This window comes from Dermacentor silvarum, chromosome 1 (genome assembly GCF_013339745.2).
Source record: "Dermacentor silvarum isolate Dsil-2018 chromosome 1, BIME_Dsil_1.4, whole genome shotgun sequence".
NCBI lineage: Eukaryota > Metazoa > Arthropoda > Arachnida > Ixodida > Ixodidae > Dermacentor > Dermacentor silvarum.
This window is the reverse complement of record NC_051154.1, coordinates 64,759,058-64,779,751: the sequence shown is the minus strand read 5'-3', so window position 1 is coordinate 64,779,751 and position 20,694 is coordinate 64,759,058. Positions and strand designations below refer to the sequence as shown.

The 20,694-nt window shown below is 45.8% G+C and overlaps 1 protein-coding gene across 1 annotated transcript; it reads left to right on the top strand.

Moving 5' to 3' along the window:
• The first annotated feature begins 297 nt into the window (after positions 1–297).
• Positions 298–19,945, top strand: LOC119464519 (testicular acid phosphatase homolog). Its single transcript, XM_037725532.2, has 9 exons — positions 298–456; positions 5,652–5,747; positions 10,197–10,277; positions 12,604–12,756; positions 13,173–13,268; positions 13,846–13,935; positions 14,269–14,389; positions 15,851–15,933; positions 19,455–19,945. The coding sequence occupies exons 1-9, from the start codon at positions 361–363 to the stop codon at positions 19,752–19,754; spliced, it is 1,116 nt and encodes a 371-aa protein (XP_037581460.1). The 5' UTR covers positions 298–360; the 3' UTR covers positions 19,755–19,945.
• Positions 19,946–20,694: the final 749 nt, after the last annotated feature.

Sequence of the window (20,694 nt, the reverse complement as noted above, 5' to 3'; positions counted from 1 at the left end):
TTTTTTTTTTTTTTTTTTTTTTAATGGTTTCCGGGCACGCTGCGCCTTCTTGGGTTTCACACCTTGCTCATTTCATTGGTCGGAATTCGGGCACAACGGCGTTACAGGGTTGCGACCGTGCAGGGTTGCGGGGTTGCGACCTCTGACGTGCCGGACGCTATCAGAACCCGGCGGTCCGGTGCCAACCAGCGGGCGGTCCGCGGAACCTGGCCGCGCTGATTGGTCAAGCGGGGGCCGGCCACTTGTGCACGCGCGCCGGCGGCCGTAAGCTCGCGCCGCGCTGTCCTTGAGTGCCAGTCCTTCAAAAACAGAGACCGCGTGGCCGGCCGCTTAGAGCTTTTCCCGTTGCTGCCCCTAGCCATGAAGCTTGCGTGCCTCCTGGTTTTGGCGGCCGGCGCCGCCGCGCGCAGCATACACCAGTGCGGTGAGGCGAGCACCTTACGCCAGCTACACGTCGTGAGTAACCGATCAACGCCAGCCCGTTAATCTTCTTCTTCTTCTTCTTTGGCCCGCCGATGTGTGCAGTCGCTCGGCGCTGCGGCACTCTTTGTCTCCCCTCATGGCCAGTTCTCGCTCTCCGATGCAAATGTGTAGCCTGCTGTGTTCCCAAGTAGCCCGCTGCGGCAACTGTTGCGCGCTGAGACCCTAAAAGTGGTTTTGCTGTGAATAACTCACTCAAGTGGACCTTTAACTTGACGCTTGATGCAAATGCTGTGTGTGGCCGACTTGGTACACTTAAATCAGCCACATAACGCATTTCAGAAATCTTTTACTCCAAACTGAAGCTTTGAAGAGCTTTACGCCGTTTGACTTGCCGTTTAGAGCTTGGCAGGGTGCGTAGTTATCGACAGTAATGAAGTTACTTGCACGTGCATGCTATGGGGAGGCGTGGACGTTGGTGAAGAGAGCTGTTGTAGCAGAGAAAAGAACTCGCGCATAACGATTTGCTATCGTTTATCACAGACGTGTACGTTAGGTTTCTATAATCACGTAGCGCGCGTTCTCACACACTTTTAGCTGTTTTATAAGGCGTAATGTGGCTGTGAGAAATTTCCGTCAGTGACTTTTTGTTTTTGTTTCGGAATCGTGAAGGTTGCTTTGTTTACATACATAATGAAGATTGTTGTGTTTACATACATAGTCGATTTACTGTGCGATAAGACTACTCACGAAAGTTCTCTCTTCTGTAACTGTATTCCTCCACACATCCGTATCATTTTACATGAGCGCACCTTAGCACTCTAGGAAGAAAGAATTGAGATGCACGGTAAAAATGGCTTCACTTTGGCGACACACGTTCCTGTGTTAGTGCTATTATGCAGAAGCAGATATAGCTTTTTTTTGTTTTTGTTTGTTTGTTAGAAACCGCTGTTAGAATGTCTGTGACGTGAAGAAAAAGGAGCAAGGCAACAGATATGTTAATTGGTCATGAGAAACGTCAGTGTGAATTTCAGTTCCGTGCCGTTCGACAAGTGAACACAACAACAATATAACTATTGTTAAAAGGACACCACTCCCTCCTGCGATCCAAATAATTCCAACTTCATTTCAAATTCACGCACTAGTAAAAATGTGACTAAATGACAAGGGGCGCGGAGGTATCACCAGCATCTTGGTTCATTACTCAGCAAAGGGTAAATAATATGAGATTAGACGTAACAATTATCGCTTGTCATTGTACTGGCACTATCTGGAGAAATCTGGAATTGAAAACTTTTCTCGATTGTGGCTTCGATAGTTTTTTTTTTTTTTCATTTGCACTGTGTAACTTCTCTGAGATTTAAGTCGCTTTTTTCTTTCGGCAATCGCTGTACATGAGTAATTATCCCTTTCGAAGGCCAACAATGATTATAAGTGCAGCGTCAACCTCCACCTATCAACTTCTGCGTTCATTCAAAGTTGCTTCCTGGTGCATAGCCGTGATCCTTTAGTTATTATCACGCACAAATAACTAGTGGAACGTGTTGATGCATGGCGTAGTGCGGACCTGCACCACTTTCTTTTCTAGGACCCCCGCTTTGGCATCGCGGATGGTCGCACATCTGAACACTTGGCGGTGGCAAAAACGATTATTAAGAAGATTACGGCGCTCACCTTTGCTGTTCACGGCGAGACAGGGCGGAAGGGGGCATGCGTAATCATAGTTGTTTCACATGGCCTAAAGCTACGTCGTTCAGAGTTTACGACTACATCACACACTCTGCGAAGCTTGTGCGTGTATGTTTTCCTATAGCTTTTCTGCTGCCAATACTTTGTCCTAGAGAGTACAAACAACTGCAGCCAACATTTTTTTTTTGTTATTTGCCTGGAAAAAAGATGTACGCGAGGCACTCAGCCCCAACTCCAGCTATATAGGCCTTATCTCTACTCTGAGCATATTATTTTAAGGTGTTGCGCACTAGTTTTACGCTGCGACAAGCGTATTCAGGTAATTGTGCTCGCGTTTCATAATGGGCTGTCCCTATGTCCCCAACATACTCTCTCACTCTGCTGTGTATTACGGGTACAAATGCAGAATGCCCTTACGGATAAACCGCGATGTATCACAGTTCCACGCACTACTTGTCACGCTTCAGGTGTGTTCATGCGAGATGCTAGCTCTGCGCCGATAAGCATGGTGAAGCGGTGTAGGTGCTTAAAGCCAGCATTTCTCATGTATCTGCCATGTTTTGGGACATGATAAGCGCAGACAGGTAACCTTTGCATCGCAGCGGTCACGTCCCGTGAGGTGACGCGTTGACGGATCCTCGCCGTTAGTTTCGTGTAAAGCCAAGTTTGAGCTTTTGGAAGGAAGTTTGCTCTTGTATTAAATCTGTCATTACGAATTCGCAAAGCTTTACACACAGGACAAATGCTCTCACAGGAAGTTGGAAACTGAAGCAGACGCATAAAAGGCTTCCCTTGTTTCTCCGCCCGTGCTCATTTACACGCACAGACGTATACTTACCCACACAATCTTTTTTCAGGAACAATATTTGTGAGCTTCACGTTTCTCAAGGACTTGGATATCGACTTGTGGACTTGTGGCGAGCTGAAACATTAGCGTGCACTTATTCTCAGGCGCATATACTAGAGCAACAATCAAAACCAATGGTTGTTGCAATGTGCAGAAACTATTTCGTTCCTTGTTCTTGCTCATGAAACGAAAACAATGCCGACTTACCACGAAGATATGTGTCAAAGTGTAACTAGAGAGGCAGTTTCTGCATTTTTTTTCTGACTTAGGCAGCATGGGACATTTCAAGAGCAGTTCCATAATTTTTATGGGCGTTGAGAAAACGTAAATTGTATAATTGATACTTAATGTAACCTCTCTTAAAATACCGTGAAAGCATGAGACATCATAGAGAAAATTAAAACGCACGACGACCAAAAACATAAGAAAAGAAAAGAAAACAAGACGTTTCGGCTCCCATACGGGGGCCTTGTTTACAAAATGAGGGCGTGTCGGCCGAGGTGAAGGGGACGATGAATTAAACCATGGGACTTGCAGGATAAGTTGAACTGAAGATGACATTTGAAGGCAGAAATACGGGTAATGAGGGAAACGTCACGGCGAATTTCTGTCACGATACTTTATGAAATCAAGAATTCGACGAAAACTCGTCTGGTCGGGATTGCTCATACAGAAAATTAAAACGGACGCCGACCAAAAACATAAGAAAAGAAAAGAAAACAAGACGTTTCGTCTCCCGTACGGGGGCCTTGTTTGCAAAATGTCAGACATCATAATTGCTGAAATGAGACATTGTAATTACCGCGTTTCGCCATGGCACTTAAAATAATGAGGGGCGATGTTGCGGCTAATTTCCGACGCTCGTAACAATGCGAAAACAGTTACTTAACCAAATGCCTTTCCTATGCATGTTGTGTGTCTTCATTTTCATTTTATTTTTAACGGAAGAAGCTGATGTAATTCCACGTTCTCTAATTGACACTTGCGCGGCGCGGCGCCGTACAATTTGCAACCTATTTATGGCACTGACCTCAGACAGCCGCGGAGTGGACAACTGCGACGTGCATAACTTACGGTCAACCGACTCGACGCCGCAGGCGTGAAAGGGTGGACGGCAATCGCGCCGCTCTATCGGCCGTCGGTGTCGAAGCAGTTCGCACGCACTTCGGAAGAAGCGTCGCGTATCCGCCGCCCATTTCGCGCCGCGGCCGAAGCGGCAGCGCCTGTAAGCGCGCCAGCGCGCGCGCGCACGCCTGACGCCCGAACGGCGGCGGCGGCGGTGCGTGAAATACACGGTGAAATACGAGCGGCGCGCGCACGCCACTATTCAGCGGCCAAGCAGCTCGTTCATCACGCGCACTGCGCGCTGAAAAGAACGCCGTCTTCGGCGCTCCATTGAGGGGCACTGTCGCGCAGAGCGGAGCAAGCTTCGCGCGCGCTTGACGAGGGGCGGCGCGTTCCTCGAACCGTCCCGCGGCTCGGCGCGGACCGCGTGTCTGAATCGCCGTACTTTCTTTACAATTCAGATTGCCTGCCCGCCCACCGTTTCTCTAAATGAAGTAAGGGACATGTAGATTAGAATGGATGTGACTCGTTCCGAGCACCTCTACTCCTAACACGCCTGGAGCATCGATAATGCGATTGCCATGGCGTGCACCCTTTATAGCCGTTAGAAAAGCCGGCTACATGCGCATATGAGAACATGTGGTCCCTTAAGCACCCATCTATACTGTCTTTAGTTCTGGACACGCGGCAGGCGCTGCTTCCTTAGATGGCGGTACTCCTCTAGGCGGTTCACGCCTTGCAACATGTACGCACTTTGTCACAGGTGCTCCCGGGCAGTGACTTGTGTATCACCAGAGCTTATGCTTGGAAGTTTGACATGACCCGCCGCGGTGGCTTAGCTGTGCTGCTAAGCACGAGGCCGCGGCATCAAATCCCGGCCGCGGCGGCCGCATTTCGATGGGGGGTGAAATACAAAAACGCCCGTGTCCCGTGCATTGGGGGCACGTTAAAGATCCCCTGGTGGCCAACATTATTCCGGAGTCGCTCACGGCGTGCTTCATGATCAATTCGCGGTTTTGGCACGTAAAACCCCAGAATGCATTTCAAGTTTAGCGTGGCTTGTGCGACATTCCTGGCCCTCCAAATCTCTGTAGGACCGCAACAAAACATCCTTCGGTTTTTTCAGATCAATTGAGACGCCAATTTATAGAGCACTGGGGATTCACAGGAGCCTCGCCATGAGGTTGGAAGCCAGGTTCAGTGATACGCGCTGTGGTTTGTATACGCATTCGACAAAGGGTGTAGTGTCACGTCAGAACGAAACGCGAGCGGAAAAAACAATGTGGAGCATCTTTTACGCTTCATTATTTGAAATCGCCAGACGTGTGTTTGTGGTAAAACTGGGTGATAAATACGCTCTAGGCTCCTAAAATAAGATTCTGCGAACGAATGGAACTCAGCGTCACAAACACGCGAATGCGGAAAGGCGAGCTCTGTACCTTTCTTTGTTCATATCCACGTTTTGTTCCGACATGGTAGTGCCTTCCCCCCTCTCACAAACTGCCACTCAAACTTTTAAATGTTTCTCAGTCGGCACAGTTTACCGAAACGGGTTGTCTTGCAACATGTACGCGAAGCTCGATTTGTCCTGCCTGTGCCAAAGATATCCGATCTCTCTGGTCTGTTGCAGATGTTTCGTCACGGAGACCGCACACCAACGTCGTTGTACCCCAATGACCCAAACTCACCCAGTGATTTTCCGGAAGGTCTCGGTCACATAACGCACGTGAGTATATATACAGCTTTGGATTTCGTGTAGACTTAGCGCTGTTCACATCACGACCTGAACCTTCTGCGAAGAATGCGCGATGCGAGACACTTGGAAAGTATCATGCTCTAGAATTTTGGACATTGCCCCTTCGTCCATATGTCGAACTTCACCGCAATGTACCATTATAACTTAATCGGTGGCATTTTCAAACAATACTATTTCAAAAGATCGGCCGAATTTCAAAAACTTTCTGTTTGCAACGTACGCATTTACGTATGCGTATGTTTGCATAACATACGCATTTACAGCACTTATTCGTAACCTCCCTGCTGTGTTATAGCCCCGTTTTGGTGAGGACCAAACCAAAACACTGCCGCCGGGAAGTTACGACTAAGTGCCCGGAATGCCTATTTTATAAAGGGAGTACCCGCTCGATGTTGCTACCTGAAATTTGTTGAAATTTGGCTGATCTGAAATATATTTTTTGAGAATGCGGCCCATTGAGTTACGCTAGTGCATTGCGGTGAAGTTTGACAGATGGGCAAAGGACGATGTCTAAAATTCCTGGGTATGTGTAAATTTTTGACGTCGCTATGTTTGCTCTAAGAAGAAACTGCGTGCACTCGTGCAATTGAAATAAAAGTAAATAATAATTCGAGGACCAAGGTCATCGCCTTTCTTCGTAGACTCCCCAAGCCATGAAAGCAAGGTAAGAGACAACAAAAAGAGGGGGGGACATACGTTTCTCCCAAATATATGAGCACTAATTTTAATAAATTCTCAGCAGAAGCGAGATTTTGCACAGACATAAGAAATTACGTTTGTAGAATAAAAAAAAGAAAGCATGATTAGCATGAGGTGGGCTCTTGGAATTTCGCTGGCCGCTGTCGCGCAGCAACAGTAATCAAGGCGCCGCTGCGGAGCGGTCACTGACTTTTTGAGGTCGCGTTACGTACTTGGTGCAGCAGAGATCCAATAGCAGTATCAAACCGTGCAGTAAAGAAAAAAAGAAGCAGTGATAAATTCGCCTCGGCGAGCGGTTGTGGGCATCCCCTTCGGTGTGCGTCTCGGAGACAATTTTGTCTGTTTCTGCCCGCGTGCACAATTTCACTTTAATCTCCCCCTGTCCCCCCTCCTTCGGCCCGCTTCAATGGTGTTATCATAGAGAGAGAGAGAGAGAGAGAGAGAGAGAGAGGAACAAAACCCCATCAAAACCGAGCAAAGACAATGTGAGGCGAGTTTGCCGACGGGAGGCATAAATCACTCGCCACAGTTGTTCTGCCGTGGCTCTACTTAAATTTTACAGCATTATATTTCAAGTGAAGCCCGAGGCGTGCGGAGTAGCGCGATTTTTCACGCGCCCATTAACTATACCCCGATGCCATTATCGCACGTCATACGACTCCTACCGTCGCTCGCTGTCACTCCTTCGGCGATGCTGTTGCACGCGGGACCCTAGGAGTCGTCGGCTGGCTGCCGTGGAATTTGGCACGCGGGCTTTCCTCCGCCGCGCTTCACGCACGCGCGTTCTCCCGTTCGACTGCGCCAATTCCACTTCCTGGCATCAGCCAAGTGGGTCTGCTGCGCCGCCAGCCGCTCATCCTAAGCTTAATGAGGTCGACGTAAACGCTCAGTGATTGTCTATGCAAATGAAATTCTATATCGGCTGGCCTACTGCTCGTTCATGAATTATCTTAAAGCGACACTTGGTCGTTCATCCACAGCACGGCATGGTTCTCGAACCCGCGTGGCCGCCACCAATACGTTAAGCTCTAACAGTCTTGTTGTGATTGGTTCCACGATATTGATTAGCAATGACTCTGAATCCCTGTTCACCACCGAGGCATGGTTTGGCAGCACGCAATTTCTGGAAGCGCTGTATAAACCTAGATTGCTGTCCCTTATAGCTGAACAGTTTTTGTCTATGCAGATATAATGAACGAAAAGGAAAAAGGCAATTCAAGGAAATTTCTGGCATTAAAACTATATTTGGAACGGAGAACTTCATCGTCGACACATTAAGATAAAAAAATAAAAAGCGAAAAAAAAAAAAAAAACTACGTATCTCGAGTGTTACAGGCACATTCGAGTACATTTATCACGCCATTAGCGGCGTAAATGTTTGATTACGCAACTTCTATGCCTGAAGCACAAGCTCTTAATGCGTCACCTGCTGCCGATAGAAGCGTTTCGCTGATGATGCGCAGCTTCGGGGCTTAGATATACGTTCACGGTGGCCATTTAGCGTTCGTTGCGAAAGGCTTACACGGGCGCGTGTCGTCGAAGTTTTCTTGTACGTTGAGGAACATGATGTTGAACATATATTTTTTGTTTTTTTTATCTCTGTTGCCGGTGAGAGTTGTTGACGTATGGTTGGAACTATGTATAACAACTGGGTCCGTATTCCCAAACCTTCTCTTACGTAAGGGCCGACCGCGATTGGTCACGAGCGCGGCGATATCGTCTCGCTAATAAAGAGTTTGATCCGAACGTGTAAAGTGCGCTACGCTCAGACCGGTACATCTTTGAAAAATTGCGCACAGCCGCTCAACGGAAAACGCTCGGGTGCGTGAGCACGACGCTGACGCTGACAGCAGAAGGCAGAACGCTGCCCTCGCTCTGCTACGGAGCCGATTGGTGCGGAGCGTGAGTGGAGCGTGAGCGTGCGTCTACTCGGGGGCTGTCGTTTTTGTGCAACCAAGCCGACAGCGCGTCATTAACGTCTCTGGGAGACGCGCTTATCGAAGAACGTGCACTCAAGTCTAGTGTCTCAGCACGTAAAATGTCAGCGGAGCGTACCTTAACGACGATGTGCTAAAGTTTATGCCGATCGCTACGATGCATGTCGCTGCGCTCGAATGCCATTCAATGACGTACTGCTTTTGCGTAGGAGAAGTTTTGTGAATACGGGATCAACGGCCATGTCAAATCTTGGATGGCACTTACGTAAGAAATATGATGGGAATGCGTGCCTTGGGGTCGAATTCACGAAGCTTTTCATTTGTAAGGGCTCTTTGCCATTGGCCGGTCGCTTTTACTAGTAGTATGTCCAGCATCCCGATTGGCTGGAATATGCTCTTACGCACAATTCTAGCGTAAGAGCGTTTTGTCAATGCGTGCCTTGGTTATTATTAGAGACGGGAACTTCAGGCAATATGCCTATTATTTCCTTACGCCCTTATCGTGCCCCTTGAACATTTAAGCACGAACTATGGAGCTAGAACCATTTTAGTGGCAGCTTCATCCGGGGGCTTATAAATGCCTATTTCGATGTTTCCGAATATAGTGCACTTTCAGAGCCGAAAAAGAGCGTTTCGTCCTAGCCTCGTTTTGTTTATAATGTAACCCGCTGGGGAACTTGGTTGAACGCAGCTGATTATTACCACGAACACTTTGGTGTCGTAAAGGCTGTACAGCTTAGCAGCTGACGAGAGCATCGCTGTGAGAAGGGCTGAATCTTCGCTACGCGACGATACACTTGAAGGGGACTTACAGTACTTGTGCGCTCACTTCACGTTTTTAGCCGACGTGATTGAGAAACGTAAACGCTCGGGCGCAACTCTGACCCGGAGTGTGGGGCTCATCTTGGACGTTCAGCAAAGGTTCGCCACCATCCCCAATGGATCTATTGTTGATAGAGTTAGTTAGAAACTTCAATATGCTTTGGAAGAAAAATCGTATTTTTGGTATTGAAAAAAAAAAAAAAACCTGTCAAAGCTTCTGACCGGCGAAGATTCCGCAATGCCATAAGGCATTGGATCATCGAACGTTTCGAAGTACAAGTACTTACCGCTACTTTCGGTGGATGTTGAACGGTCCTCTTCTGTATGCGGGCTAATACTAAGTGAAAAAAGGCACACAGTGAATCCGAAAACTCTTGAGATGGTAATTGTTTGTCACTGCTTTTACATTCTTTCGCAGTGTCTAGTCACACTGGATTGCAGATAAATCTTGTAACTTATGCAACATCTTATCGAGAAAATAAAATTAGTTTCACAATATAGAGATTTAACTGGTTGTGTTCCTTAGAAAATGAAAATGTATCCTAAGATGCATAGCCAAATTCTTGTTAATTGAACCTATACATGTCTAAAGGACAGTATTTGGCGCCTATATATGCTCTAAATGACAGCTTTAGTGCCTGTTGTAGGCGCCTAAAACAGCATATTTAGTGCCTAAACATCCGGTTTCTAGTTATTGCCTTATCACTGTGAATCATTTAAGGAAAGCTGTTCAGAAGCCTAGAATCTCACAGTAGTGTACTGGTCTCCTTCAGAATAACAAAGAAATTAATTTTTGTGTTTCAAATACAGTGCAAGGCACGAATCTCAAAGCTTCCTGTATATAGAGAAATAAACGTCATTAAGGGCTTGCGACTGATTAATGAGAAAGCGCCAAGGTAAGGAAAAGCGCTGGTGGAGACTTCGGGTGCAAGTCGTAATTATAAGCCATTTTCTTTTTCAGAAAGGCAAGAACGACCAGTACAACTTGGGAAAATATCTTAGGACGAAGTACGAAGACTTTTTGACGTACGATCCTAATGAAGTAAGTTTCCATATTTTGCATTGCTCGTTTACAATATATTGCTAAAGCTCAAAAGAGTGCTTTGAACTGGAGGGAAGTGATGGGGTGAGCAATTATAATCTTTGGATTGTGTCGGCTCACTTTTCTGAAAATACTGGTAGATATGTATATCTACCAATGTATACGTATATTGTAATGTATATTTACAAAATAATGTATATCTTACAACTGATGGATATGGCGTTCAGGCAACGGCCAGAGTCTTCGTCTTCCTCTAGTTCGCGTCACCTTCTTCTTTTCCTTCACCGTAACAATATAGGAGTAATTTTATTAGTTAATATGCAGGCCAAGAACAGAAAACAAATGAGTATACACTAAATAATGAAATGAAATTAGCTTTCTTTCGTCGCACTGAAGTAGGCCAGACAAATGAAAGCGAATGAATTTGAGTCGTTCAGTGGGTACCACGTTTTCCTGCTGAACGTAGGTAATGGTTTCGAGATAGAGAGCAGAGAGAGAGGAAGGAAATGTAGGTAGGTCGCATTCGGTTTGCTAGCCTACGTGGGGGAAAGAGTTTAAGGGGAAGAAAAGAGAGCTAGAAGAGGGAGCAAGGCACAATCAGTGCGCACAAGTGGGGCTGCCCGTCACAACGTACAATCGGTTACTAAGGTAAGTCAATTTTAGAAAGTTTAGCAATGCCTGCTTTGATTTGTGAGCCTGCGACGTGACGCACGAGGCCTAGAACCTTTATTTTTTTAAATGGTGTAGAAACCAGCCGGTTCTAAGAAGTCTGAAGAGGGTCACGCTCGATATCCTAACGAAGACAAGAATATAGAACGCGTTAAGTTCTTTCGTACCAGCGGCAGAAGTCGCACATGGGTGTGTGCGCCACTCGAACGAAGAATGAGTAGGCTTTCGTATAGGCCATCTCTAGCCAGATACGGCAAAGGGAAGTTTCATGGCAGTGGGACAGGCGCGATGGCAGTTGTAGCTTCAACGAATAGTCAAGTCTATAGAGGCGACACTTCCGAGACACTCGGGTTGTTCCACGAAGCCTGCGTCTTGGTGTGTCCTATCAAATGAAGATCCTTTGCAGCATCCGTTCTTGACAAGGATATGAGAACTGTACGGGTTCCTTTATGGGGTGTCCGGGCTGCAGCATCAGTAAGGTCGTTGCCGTTTATGACCCGGCAGCCACTGAAAGATGACGATGGGCTTAATATGCTAGTTTATCAATATGTTTGTTTGCCTTTTTTCATTTAATATACATTAATTAATTAATTGGTGAAGCGCAGAGAAAAACGGAGTAGCGGAAGTGTGTTCTATTTTAATCTCTCCGCAGCAACCCATTTATAATAAAACAGAGAAATGTTGCCATTTCCATTAGAGAGAGCCTGATGGATAACTATTACATCTCATACAAACTGCTCACGAGTCCTGGAAACTCTGAAGAGCTGCTTTTGAGTCACATAACAAGATAAGCTTTCGAAGTCATGCTCTAAAGAATGTAATTACCAACAGCGCGTAAAGCGACAAGGTCTGTTGGTGCAGAAGTCGTCATATGGAACACCTTGAACTTGATTCCCGAATAGGGTTGACACATTCCCATCTAAAAAAATTTTTAAATAAAAAAATAAAAAAAAATATTCTCTGCACTAAGACCGCAGCGTACGTTAAAGCACGCGAGATATTCCGAATGAACCTGAAACCCTACACTACGATCACTACGGAGACCTCCACTTATCGCACGGGTGTAGAACACCATAAATGATTGTAAATTAATTGGCCTTCGTTCATTCTTCATAGACTAAGCTTTGATTAATCTGACCGAATTCGAAGGTCCCGATCTATGCGCCTAAATTTATCTCGAGGGAAAAAAAGAAACCCACTATTTCGAACTCAGAGGGAATTGATGACAGGATGATTGTGGCTGCCAACGGCCTTCTTAAAATTGGTAACAGCACCTATTTTTATTCAAACTGGGGGATAGGCGCTGTTTTTTAAAGCCACTGTCCACACTTCTAGGAAGCCACGTGTCGCGCACACACGGGACTTATGCTAGACGTCATCGGCGTCCGTACCGATCAGTGGCAGAACGATGTGCAGAGACTGGCCGAATGGTTCTTAGTGTGCGAGGAAAATCCCGACTATATTCTTCGTGTACATCGCCTAATTCGAGCATCGGATAACTTGAATCCACTCTGCGTGTCCGAACGAGGTCGAATTAACAAAATTCCACTGTACTATAACGAACGTGCTCTGCGTTCACTTGAAATGTACAAGAAGGACGGTGTGTTTCATGCAAGCATTAGTGTGTGGTGTACTAACTCGTGTTCATCGTCGCTAGATGCGAGCACGGAGCTCTGGCCGAGAACGATGCCTGGAGAGTATTCAGACCAACCTGTACGGCCTTTATCCACCGCGGGACAAGCAAGTGTGGAACAGTGAAGTTGACTGGCAGCCCGTGCCGATACAAACCATGCCGGTCGACTTGGATGGCGTGAGTTTACACTTGTGTCATGTTACGCGTAAGCAATGAGTCCTTCCATAAAGGACTCACCGTAATCAACAAACTTGAGAGGCACACGGAGCGTGCTTGTCTCTAAACAGAACCTATGAATATTGGTGTTTGTTAACCAAGCACATGGAAGTGATTGGTACAGGATAACATCAGAACGGGGTGGGGGGTGGGGGGGGGGGATATTACTGCATGGCAAAATAAAAAGTGATGTTAGGACCGTATGCAAGCATCGCAATAAAATTCGCAGGAAATGTCCTCAGCCAAAAATTTTATCGTTCAGTGTTGCGATTATATGTCGTCACTTGTTTTAGTGACGGCTACTTGCTGGCGGCTTTCTGCACGACGTTGCCAAAAAGCGACAATTCAAGACCGTCACTGACAGACATCCCTTACAGATGCTGTATGAAGACGCAGTCTGCCCCAGAGATGACGAGGAGCTGGACCGAATTCGTGAGTCGCCGGAAGGGGCCGAGTTGCTGAAAAATAATGCGGTGAGTTTCGCTCACAGTTTCCGGCTTTACCTTTTCACATAGCGCGCACTTTATTTTCATTCACCGATAGAAAGCTAGCTCACAATACACACTGCACATAGGATGCCTATCTTTAAGCGTGTAAATAATTCTCTAACAGGTCTTCTTACAGCCAAATAATATAGTTCGTTTCCTCCTCGCCCTTTGTGCGGCGCAGTGTTGTAATTCAGAACATTCCGTTGCTCATCTTCATTGTGAGGAATTCAACAAGGTATAACATTTCTTACCAATTTGTACACTTTGGTAAATGTAGCATTGCTCCTTCCCGTCATTTGGAGTATAGGATGCAATGCACCTGACCAGGAAAACGTCTCCCGAGACTGATAATCAAGGTATCCCCTTTCCGGAGTGAAACGTATAGCCTCCCGGGTGTTTATTAGGGTTACCTGCCTGCCTTTTACCTTATTTATACCTTTTTGTCCATACCGGCTAAATTGTGCGGAGCAGTCTCTGGCGAAAACACGCTAGCGCCACATGACGTGAACAATTTCTCTCGTGTCTCGGGGAGCTTATCTTATTAGTGGCATTCTTGTTTCAGAATTTGATGAACACGCTTCAGCAGCTCTCTGGCAAGAAGATGACAGACTGGGTCAGCGTGCGGGATTTGCTGGACACTCTGACAATTGAGGTATGCCATGTGTTTCACTGAGCAAAACAATTTTTTTTTTCATTCTTGCAAACAGATTATTGGGCCGAAATTGTATTCCATGTAAATAAATAAATAAATAAATAAATAAATAAATAAATAAATAAATAAATAAATAAATAAATAAATAAATAAATAAATAAATAAATAAATAAATAAATAAATAAATAAATAAATAAATAAATTATTTTGTTACGGGATACGCTTAGTATAACTCGACTTGGTCGTGACTGCACTAGGAAATACAAATACAGCAAGCCTTCTTTTCTATCCTTTAATCTGGCGTTAATGTGTGTGTCCGTTCTCTTCACACAGAGGAGTCGCAACTTGAAGATCCCAGACTGGGCGCTTCCACTTTGGGGCAACATGACCAGATTAGCGAAATACACGACCATTCTGAATTACAACAGCCCTCTGCACAATAGACTGCGAGCTGGTAAGATTCGTAACTGTGCTTTCTTCAAAACATTTGCTTATTTAAGTGGCACTTTATGCAGCGCGCGCGCGCGCGCGCGCGCGCGCGCGTGTGTGTGTGTGTGTGTGTGTGTGTGTGTGTGTGCGTGCGTGCGTGCGTGTGTGTTTGTTTTCGTTTGAACACTGTTCTGCCGAGGTGGACATAATTTAAAAAATCTAAGCATTTCCTTTACTAATAATATTATTGCACTAATTATCTTCGTTGTTAACAACCTTACGGTACATGTTTATATTTAAAAGTTGAAGGGAATCGTCGCATGAGTCTAGTTTCGTGTTTCCACATTTCAAAATGTCATGCATCTAGATTAAGATAAGTGGCGTCAAATTATTCGTTCAATTTACCTGATTACACATGCCCGCACCGCGAAACACGGTTCTCTGTTCAATTAATGTGTGAGCTAAAAGCGCACACACACGCACATTGTAGACCACGTCAATTCACGCGTGGTATACTTCAGTTGGTTCGTAAATGAACGAATTATTCATATGCATATATAAGCCAAATAAATATGAAGGTAGCTACGAGTAATGATGCTACGAGATGGCTACGAAAACATGCCAGTATGACTACAACTAGGAAACGATAAAAGGTTAACCATCAGTGAGTCACAAATGTAGCAGAAGTTTAACTATCACTTCTTGTTGCTGAGTTGGTTGGTTCATAGTTGGTGATAATGAAAAAAAAAAAAAAACGACCGGACAATAAAAAGCGTCTTTCTGTTCCTGTCGTTTTGTGTACATTGTTTCACATCTTTCGCAAAGTAACATACACTTAGGTTGTATATAATATATACTAATATATTGTTCCAGCTGTATCACTCTGTAGGGTACGCCACCTTGGCGCGAGTGTAGTGACATCCTTTGGCGGTGCGCAAAGTAGGCACAAGGCACTGAAAAAGAAGCTTATGGCAGGCTATACTGCAAGCCTAAACTGAAAGGGCGTCCAAAATAGCAGCGATAGCATTTCTGAAAGACCCTCGAAGCCAGCACGTGATGCAAATTTCTCGTTACTTTTTATGAGGCAAGAGTGTTTTCATGCTCTTTGAGTGCGCATAAAGGGCCGTGTAGAGACGACGGGCAGAACCTTTTACTACACTGTTATTCTTTTGTTATTTTCGTCCCTTGAATTACGCAACAGAATGTTATATTAATTATAAAGTCAGAACGGCGCTGCTTACTTAACACTGTGTACGTAAGTACACATGGCCAAGAGTAGGCCTCCGATGGGTGGATAAAAAGACGAAGTCTTATGAGGTTGCTTCAGATAAGTTATTGTAAACTCCAAGACTTATAATGTCACTTTTATATTTATAATTACTTCTATATTTTGTGGTCCGTGCATGCAACTATTCGCGTCTCGTGTATGTTCAAAATCTTGAGCATACTATAACGGCTCTCTTTTTGTCCAACAATTCTCATGCAGGTCTGATGATTAGAGAGATCCTGCGGCACTCTGACGCTGCCGTGAACGGGAACTCGAACGTGAAACTGTACATGTATGCGGCGGTACGTATTTCTCGCCTCTATATGCAATAGGTGGAAGTGAGAAACTACAGAATATGTATTATTCGCTGCAATGAAAAATGCTACCCTGTGTTAACGATTGGCTCCTGTCAAAATAGTGGTGGCGGCGTTAAAGATTACCTCCTGGTTCTTGCGCCCACTCGCTCCGCCCCGAGCATAATAAAAAGACTAAACCAATTTACAGCAGTAGTAAACGTAATGAATAAACTAAACGCGTAAGAATTAAAACGCAAGATAACTAAAAAAAAACTGCCTGTGTTATGCCACACGCTGAGAATTACGGCGTCTTTGACAATGAAATAAGAAAGAAATAGAAAAAAAGAAAGAGAAGACGACATTTCTCGCCTCGCATGCTTCAGGCACACTTGAGGAAATGTAATGCATACTGCGGTGGCTACTGCTACGCTGCTCTCTTATGCCACGCGGCTTGAAATCACCCTTCAATCGGAAGAGAAGGCAGCCCTGTTAAAGCATGTGACACCCTGTGTGTTATCATAGGGCACACATTTCCGAATGAGGCTTCTGTCAATCTTGTGCAGCCAGACCGACGTATTTGCAGAAAAAGTGCGTATTTGACAACAGTTGCTGTCTTCCTCAGCTGCCCCCTGGTAATATAGGATTGATGCAGGTGTGTACAGAGAGGCGAGAAGCTATTCGCAAGCTCTCGTCTGGCGAATATTGGGTCTTCAGGAAGTGTTGATTATCATTCAACTTCGAGATAAGGTAGTCCGCGCTAAATGTCACCCACCGCGCGACGACCCGGAGTGGTAGACAGAATTAATATTGTTATTATTGGCAGAATCAAATTAATTTTCCACTTATTTGTCGCAAATTTATTATTGGCATCATAAAACAAAAAACATGCTGACACAGTTCGTGCGCTTCCTGAATGCTCCTTTTTGTGCATTCACGAGAAGGCCGCTCTGCAGTGATAGTATGGCCGCTTTGGAGTCCGTGGACGCAAAGGTTTGCGCACAGATATTCGTTTGAGAACGTCAGCGATCGCGGCACTCCAAGTCCAAGGCGGGTGTGCCTTGCGTGTGCTTCCTCCTTGCCTACTTAAATCTAATAGGTTTTTTCGAGGTTGAAATAAACGAGGTTATCACTCGCCCCATCTCTGTACCAATCAAACGCAAGAGCTGAAGTAAAGCAGGTGATAAGAAGTCTGAATGCATTAAGTAGACAAGCAGCGTTCGCCGAAATTCTCACGACGCTTGTTGGCGTCCCCCGTGTTGAGGTCTTTTCTATGGATCATCCCAATGCAATGTTCACGTTGAAATTCATGCAGCGCTCGCAATTGGACCAAGTACAAGGAAAGTACATGGGACATGCGCTGACTCTAAATGGAATTTTAATTGGAAACACAAGAAGAAAGAAAACTAACAGCACACAGTTAAAACATGTGAAAAAAGAACGGAATGTTTGCAAACTTGAAAGTCCAGTATCAAAAGCCATGCGCACCAGTGGCACTCTATCTTAGGCTGCCACCCGTGCTGACCAGACATTCAAATTCTTTATCCCAGAGCCGTATTGATGTTTGACTCACACAGCCTTCCGCTTTTCGTCTGAGAAGAAAGGCTTCAATTATTTCTCGCACTCTGTGCGTCGATAGCACCATTGTGTTTTTGAAATGCGGATTACAACTACATTCGCGGCAGTGAACCGCTGAGTGAGACAACACAACCTTCCACTTTGGTCTACGTACGTTCTTCGGCAAGATAACAAATTGGCTGGAATGTGCGCCAAGGTGAATAAAAAACAAACTCGCATGCTTAAAGGGCCCCAAAACGGATGCGGCACCGCAGGTGTTTGTCGTCTGCGAAGTTGGCATCGCGTACCAGGTTCCGTTATCTTGCGGAAAAAACGTACATAGGCCAAAGTGGTAGGCTGAGCAAGCATAGGCACTCGCTACCAGAAAACAAGCTGTCTCATATGTGACATGATGTAGGAGTGCAAAAAAACAGACACGGCACGACAGAACTGCTTCTTTCGTGCCAAGTCTGTCGATCTTAAATAATGCCATACGTGCTCCAACTATGCCCTCTAAATGTCCTTTTGAGCTGTCTCACTTAAAGCTTCACTGCCGTGGTTGTACTCCGCATTTCAAAGACACAATGTTGCTATCCAGGCACAGAGTGAGCAAAATAATTGAAGCATTTCATATCAGACGAAAAACCGAAGGCTGTGTGAGTAAACGATCAATACGGCTCTGGGATCAAGAATTTGAATATTTGGTTAGCATGTGCGGCAACCTTTAAGATAGAGTGCCACTGGTGTGCATGGCTTTTCATAGTGAGCTTTCAAGTTTGCAAACGTTCCGTTCTTCTGTCACTTGCTTTAACTATGTACTGTTAGTTTTCTTTCTTCGTGTGTTTCCGATTAAAAATCAATTGAGAGTCAGCGCATGCCAGCGCACGCTAGCCCTTCGTCCAACTGTGAGCGCTGCACAAACTTCAACACGAACGCCTTAATCCGCTCAGTTTTCTATCTTAATGAAACCCAATGTACTGGCCTTTGCCACGAACGAAAATGGCTATTTAATCTGCTGGCAAAATCAAGCGCGAGGAAGCTTTTCTTCATAAGTGTTCACAGTAACGTCCAGAGACTGCATAAACTTGAATGAGAAGTAGTCCGCTCTTGGGCTGTCTAGAGGCAATCGAGGCGGAAAGTAGACTTTGAAAGGTTCTCTAGCAAGAACGCCTCTCAAGAAAAATGGGAAAGCTGCGCATATAAATTACTTGCAACGATGAGAATTCAATGTCAGTTAAAGATGAACATATACGGATAAGAGAACTAGCACTGTTAGTCACTTCACTGAAGCAATGAGACGCGCTGTTGACTTTCGCGTACATTACTGCTTGCTTCCAGCCACCCTCACTGAATTGTAATCGTTATTAGAGTGGGGCTCGGAGCAGTTTTTGTTTATTTTCGTGAGCGTTTATTCAGAGAATTTATTTTATGTGAGCTTCTTCTGAATTGTCTCGCACAGAAACTTGTTGCGAGTGACACCGTCTGTTAACAATACATGGCCTATATGCTAACTATTGCGATCACTCCCTGCCTTTACTTCTCTCTTCATTCGTAAACGTCTGCTCAGTGGTTGCTCAATGCTTGCTCAGCGACTGCTCATAATGCACACGAGCGCATCCACGTTTCGCTTAGCGTTGCTTGATATCAGTAGCTTCATTCGAAGAAAATGATAGTAAAAGCACGTTCGACATCACGTGCTCGCGGCCGTTCGCGTTGTTTAGTTTTTGAGCGCTATAAGTGAGGAATGCTCGCAATCAGGCTCCATTCTCGGCGCTTGAGTTACAATGTCATGTTTTAGGGGCACAGCAGTATTTTTCTGCACTGCTCTTCCCCCCCCCCCCCCCCCCCTCCCCCCAGTATTTTCGCAGTATTTCTCTGCGCAAGCTCTACACAGATAGTCATCTACGATGCCTCGTATTTGGCCGTTCCGCTCTTTCTACTCTCGGTTACTGAAAATATTCTTTGCCTTACAGCACGACGTCCTGATCGCAGCGTTCACATCTGCATTTGGAGTATTCAACCAGTTGGCGGTGCCGTCGTCGACAGCGGTCATCACCGAACTACACGAAGATGCCGACGGCAACTTCTACATCCAAATGCTCTTTAAGAACGACACAACACGGAAGCCCTACAGGCTCGAAATCCCCGGCTGTGAAGGCTTCCGCTGCAACCTGAAAACCTTCAAGGAAATCGCCAAGCCGTACGTCGTCGAGGATTGGCGCAAGGAATGCGGCCTCGAACCCCTACCCGGTGGTTTCGACTTGTTTCCTTGAAGCTGCTCGCGCTGGTAGAGCGCCTGGATGTCAGGGGCACGGTACTGACGAATTACTTTAAAGCGGCTGCCAGGCTGCTGATGGCCGTGAAGCCTTTACGAAGGCTGTTTCTCTTCACCGAAGAGTGCTATACATGTATATTTCGGCGCCTTTTGGCCCATCTTCAGAATGAAATTTTTTAATATATACGACTCGCTGGTGTTTATATTTACTGAGACTACAACCATTTACGCTGTATTGTTGAACCATATGTGATGTGAGCTCCTGTGTTGCCATTGGTGTTCTATGGCTGAAGGATACCCGAATATGTCGCACCCTGTGCTTTGGTTAGTATACCCCCATGTGACACGAGCACAACTGCGTGTGAAGGGGGTTTTGCCTGTGCAGTTTCGAGCTCATTCATTTTTCTTTCTTCCATAGGCACACGTGGAACGTTTAATTTATAACCTATCAAACTCACATCTGTGCAAACATCAGTGAAGACCGAGAACTAGTACGTACGCTCGTATACGCATGCTACGTATTTTCGGTTTAGCTGGCTCACTGAACCAAGGCTTGCGTCAGCTTCATATCACCAGCGTCTCAAGCATACGTCTTTTTCCTTTGCTTGGGGAGGGGATGCACGAATGTGTGTTTCACTCGACGTGCAGGACGTATGGCGGAAGAAACATGCGGTCGACAACATTTCGGCAATTGAGAAGGGGTTTTGTGTGTCTCCATCCCTCACTGCACATACTCAGAACGTGTACAGTTGGACGCCTGCTTTGGATGGAAATTGAACTGAGTCTTGGCGGGTTCGACCTGCAGCTGAACCAGCCGGCTCGAGCTGGGGCAACCCATCCTGGGAGGCTTCCCCCGCGGCGACGCCGACAGCTCGGGGACGCAGAGCCTTCAGGGCGGGATGTTATTAGTGCGAGCTCTCCGGGAGTTGCGACGTGCC